Source organism: Benincasa hispida, chromosome 3 (assembly GCF_027475165.1).
Source record: "Benincasa hispida cultivar pf3 chromosome 3, pf3_genome.v1.1, whole genome shotgun sequence".
Taxonomy (NCBI): domain Eukaryota; kingdom Viridiplantae; phylum Streptophyta; class Magnoliopsida; order Cucurbitales; family Cucurbitaceae; genus Benincasa; species Benincasa hispida.
The window spans coordinates 57,116,603-57,122,058 of NC_143480.1; the positions used below are offsets into that span (position 1 = coordinate 57,116,603).

Genomic DNA, 5,456 nt, shown 5'->3' on the forward strand with positions numbered 1-5,456 from the left:
CTCACGGTAGATAGTCAACTGATACTAATCATTAACGTTCACTATCTTGCATTCCATTTGTTTCCTATGTGCACATAGCTCCCCGCTTAGGGGCTCAAAAGCTAGGCCTGCCAGTCCTCTGACCATCCCATACAAGGTTCCTCCATAGGCTCAAGAACTAGACCTCTCGGTCCCCTGAACATCCTATGAGGTTCCACTCGAGGCTCAAGAACTAGGTCTATTGACCCCCTGACTATCCTGAACACATAATCTCATTCTCATGCTTATTATTCATTCATAGCATATATAATTTACTATAATAGATATGCTTAAGACTTAAAGGAAAGTGCCACTCACCTTGGTAACATAGGAACCTTTCTCTTAGAAGTTCCTTGGTTTTCTCGGCTCCCTTTTGAACCCTAAATTCCACGTTCAACTTCAAGCTTAGATTACTCATAGTTACAAGCCTTATCTCGAGATACTTCCTTCTACAAACATGTTTTAAAATATTTAAGAAAGGTTGTCTTAAAATATTTACTTAGAAGTCTACGTGTTTGGACGGAATCTTCAAAACATCAAGACTGGCCCAAGCTTACCTAAAACCTCGACCCTTCTATATTTTCCTCATTCTTCAACTTGATTCCTTGGAGCTTCTTCTTCGGTAGCCCTACCCTAAAAACTAGACTCTCAGAGCTTTCTGGTGGCTTTGAAATCACTCAAAACTCACGAGTATTCTGGGAGAACTTCTTGTCCCAAGTCGATGCTACTTCTATACCTTACTGTCTAACAACATCTCCTCCTCTTGGAACTTCTTGATCAACGCATGGTCTTGCTACCAACGCATGCCCTTCATGATTAATGCATAGTCTCCTGCAAATCTACCCTCTAACACTCTTCTTAATGTTCTTTGAAGAGGATTTCGAGTTATGAATTGATGAAAAACCTTGTGGTGGTATTTATAGGCCAAGGGAACCGATCCTTCTCATCTTTACTAAGCATCAATGCAAGACACCTCCTACTTTGGAGTGTTTGCACCATGCTTTATTGCCACCACCTACTCCTTTGCCATTTACCTACTTTAGTTGTCTTCCCCATGCATAAGACTTCTTTGCATGAAACTCTATTCGTCCAGGTTCTACTAACTCAAGCCCAACCACTTCTCAGTATAGCCATTTTTCCGAGTGAGCTCATCAGCCTAGCGTAATGTAAGCCTCAACATCACTTAAACACTTGGCCCATCGTTTAGTCCATTGTGCAGCTCTTGCACTTCATCGCAAAGCTCCATTTTCTAATGAATCTTTCACTATAGCTTAACATGAATCTTCATAAATTTTTCATTGTAAATGGGAAATACTTATACAAATAAAAATAAAAAAATGGAGGGGGGGGGATTAATAGTAATAGAAAATATTATATTAACCCTCGGTAAAAAGAAAGATAAAATCTAAAATTTCGGGTCATTTTATTTCTATCTTTCCACACATAACCGAAGAATGGAAAAGATTCTTCAAGGGTCTTGGGGCCCAGAAGTGCATGATAAATACCGCCAAAACCCAATACTGTGGAGGAAATTAAGTGAAGTACTCCAGACACAAAGTAAGGAAAGGTGTCTATAACTTCCCCACCAGGACCTACCCCTCAACCTAAAGTAGCTAGGTGAGGAAGTAAAATTAATCCTTCTTATCCAAGACTTGTATCATTTGATGATGCTATGTGAATCGCTAGAAACATGTGAAATGTATGGCTAACCCAAAAAAGTTCGATTCTATCTAAACTACTAATTTTCAAATGGTATCCACATTATTCACAAATATTCAGTCACTAGCTTACGCTTTGACCCGAGTAGCATGGGGCACGTGGAATCCATCTTCAGAAGAGCTATTGCGGCTGAATATTTATTCCATCTCGCTGTCGTTCATCATCCAGCCATCTCGCCGTTGCCAATCGTCTAATGCTTGCGTCCCATCGCATAATGATCTCTCGCTCTTAATGATCTCGCTATCGCGTATCTCTCGCTGTTAACGATCTCAATGACTCTCATCGTCTAGCGCATAGCCCATTGAATAACTCCTGTGCCTATCGTTTAGCTCCATCGTGTAGCGTTGATGCCTATAGTCTAACTATCATACCCATCGTCTAATGTGTATGCTTATCGTGTAACGCCATCACCCAATGTCTGCGTCTATTGCCCAGCGCCTGCCTAATGCATCGTCTAGCGTCTAAGTTTGTCATCTAACACCTGCTCATCGTTTAGCGCTATCATCTAGTGCTATCTTCAAGGGCTATCATTTAGCTTCTACGCTTATCGTCTAGTGCATCACTTCACATTGTTTAGCGCCACCTGTAGCTACACGATCGTCTAGTGCATCACTCAGTGCCATCCACATAGCTATGCGATTGTTCGCCTAGCACCTTGCACTCAAGCTTCTCTCGCTCTCGCTCATGCAGCTTCAATGCATGAGCAACTTTTAGCAATGCCTCTTGCCAACGCTTCAGCCAACATGCATCCAACTTCATATTCTCTACACATGGTTGCCCTTTTTTTCAATGCTTAACTCCTTTAAACCTCAACTAACTTAGCCTCATCTCATGCATTTAATGTTTCCTAACACCACACACATTGTTTCTTTTTCACTTCATACTTAGCCAATTTTTCACTAGTCAAGGCTTAACTTCAAGCTACTCAAAGAAAATCTCTTTAATACTTAGAAATTTTCCTTCTCTTTAACATAGGATTTAACTTATACTTAGTTAATTCCCTTAATTACCTGCTTAAGTAGGGAAATTGTGATCTTGGTTTCACAGGTTCTCAATCTTGGTCTTAAATTCCTTGAACTTTTCAAGAGCTTCAGACTTAAAATGAATTGGGTAAATGTAATCGTACCTTGAATAATCATCTATAAAACTAATGAAATATTCATAACCTCCCCGTGCTTTAACACTCATCGGTCCACAGAGGTCCGAACGCACGAGCTGTAAGGTTTCTTTGGCTCGAAGACCTTTTCCAGAAAAAGATCTTTTTGTCATTTTTCCTTTGAGACATGATTCACATGGTGGTAAAGAGACATCTTCTAAATTGTATAGAAGACCACCTTTAGCCAGTCTCTCAATCTTGTTAAGATTAATGTGGCCAAGTCTGAATTGTCAAAGATAGGTACTCTAAGAAATGCATTGCCTTTTTCTTTGAGTTTAAGCTATTTTAAACATTTCTGTGTTATACAACTTCAACTTTAGGTGGTTTTAACTTATATAAGTTACTTTCAAAGTTTATAGAACATATTTGTATACCTCTTTTTGTAATGAACGCTTGATTAAGACAAAAGTTTACTTTGTATAAATCTTCCCACAAATAGGAAATAGATATCAAATTTCTTTTACAATAAGGTACATAAAGAACATTTTCTAAACACAAATATCTATTTCAAAAAGTTAACTTAACAGCTCCCACTACTTATGTTGAGATACACTCTCCTGATCCAACCTGGAGAGTAATCTCATCTTCTTCAAGCTGCCTCCAGGAACTAGTTTCCTGAAAAGAAAAACAAACATGATTAGTGGCCCTTAAATCCAATATCCAGGTAGAATCTTCATTCTCTACTATACATATTTCAATAACCAGTAAATCTAATTTACCTAGTTTTTCTTTTTCAGCTTTGTGCAGTTCGAGCCTTCCCCTTCCTAATTTTCTTCTTTTTCTTTTGAATACCTCTATTCTTGGTGAAAGAAGGGCCAGATTTACTCCCAGAAGACGATTCTTTTTGGGGTTTCCCCTTTAAAGTAGAAGCAACATTTGCTTCTGACTTTAAAACTTTATTTTTCAATAAAGATTTGTAAATCTGGAGTCCGTTGACAGATGTGGATTGTTGTCTAAAAAGGCCTTGCAAAAAGTCCATGATCTCTTTTGCAGTAGCTAACTTCTCGTGTTTCTTAGATAATACATCAGATATACTGGCTAAGATATAAACTTGAGCCTTCTCATTAGCTTTGACCCATCTGTCATAAGCATCCCGAACTATTCGGTTTGCATTGGGATTAGGGGATGGAGGACACTCCTCTGTTAAAACGAATCGAGGATCATCTATTACTAGTATTGTGTTGATATTCAATTTCCAAGTTCCGTAATTATCGTCATTAAGTTTTTTAGAAGCTAGAAGTTGTATAATGGATAATGACATTGCTGAAAAAGTAAACAAGTTTATTAGAGAATTACTTTTAACTCTTTTTAATCCAATTTATTTAGCAAAAATTATGTACCCATTCTCATTATTATTTTGCTACGATACTTCAGTAAGTCAGAATAGCCCTCACCGAAGGGCAGTTCACTACTCCTTCACTGAATCAAGACATTGTTCACTAAATACTAATACCAGAATAACTCTTATCCTTATAGTACATAGCTACCGTTTATTTGGTCAAACTTTACTAACACTTAGTAAGTGTTGTAAGTGTATACCAGCCACTTTTGAATTGCAGTGATCATAATCAAACAAGCCCTTGAAGGAGAAACAATTGTTTGAAAATAGACCTAAGAAAACCTATCACTTTTTGGAGCTCACGGTTTTTCAAATCCTATGTTACAACCCTTCGAAGTGATAGCCATCGCTAAACAACTAGCAAAGTGTCGCATAAAGCCAACCATCACGTGCAACATAAGAATCTCACGGTGTGACCTAATGGAAGAGACTGTAGGACATGTTGCCACACACCCTTCACCTACTTACTATGAACTACTTCCCCTATTCACCTTGCTATTGACCCATGCAAACACTTTCCGAAGGGAGGTTGCTGCTAATAGCAACCCAAAGCTGAGCATGGATCTCATATTGTGAACTTTTAGGGACGTGAGAGCTAGAAAAAATATATCTCATATACTATTAATCTCCCATTGAAGTGTTCTATTTTATGAAAGATTGCGTATTTACTTGGTTATTAATAGATAATATTTAAAAACCTTAGTCGAGGTGATTTTTCCTAGTATAACTCTTATATCGGGATTAACCTATGATGTCTAGGTGATAAACCAATTTTATTACCTTACACCACTCATGCATGCTCATAAACCAAGGGTTATTGACTTAGACACCAGTTTGATCTCCAGGTAGGAGGTATTCCGTAAACCATCAACTTAAGTATCCCCAATATTAGACAAGATCTCCCCGGGTAAGTAAACAACTCTTGTTTTACAAGTAATCGACCTATTCTAACTATTAAAAAGGCGGTTGAATTGCACTGATTAACCCTAGGTGAACATGCATCTTATCTTTGTTATAGATTTTAAAAGTCTAGGTTATTTTATAACAATTATAAAAGAAATTATAACATTTATAACCCTAGAAAATTCCTCTATAACATGCTTCCTTAAACAAAAATGCTTTAATATAACACTTATATTAAAACCTAGCATGCATACTATATACATTATAACACTTATAACATATAACAAATGCATGCCACATGTTTATCCTGCGGTGGGGTTT

At 37.6% G+C, this 5,456-nt stretch overlaps 1 protein-coding gene across 1 annotated transcript; it reads right to left on the minus strand.

The window, feature by feature from the left end:
• Positions 1–3,626: 3,626 nt before the first annotated feature.
• On the minus strand, positions 3,627–4,154 carry LOC150037400 (uncharacterized). The gene is made up of 2 exons (XM_090311988.1): positions 3,831–4,154; positions 3,627–3,749 (listed from the first exon to the last, which is right to left on the minus strand). The coding sequence occupies exons 1-2, from the start codon at positions 4,152–4,154 to the stop codon at positions 3,627–3,629; spliced, it is 447 nt and encodes a 148-aa protein (XP_090168114.1).
• Positions 4,155–5,456: the final 1,302 nt, after the last annotated feature.

Coding starts and splice junctions, on each gene's coding strand:
- LOC150037400 (XM_090311988.1), bottom strand. CDS start 4,154: ATGTCATTATCCATTATACAACTTCTAGCTTCTAAAAAACTTAATGAC. Junction 3,750..3,830: donor TTAGACAACAATCCACATCT/GTCAACGGACTC, acceptor TCTACTTTAAAG/GGGAAACCCCAAAAAGAATC.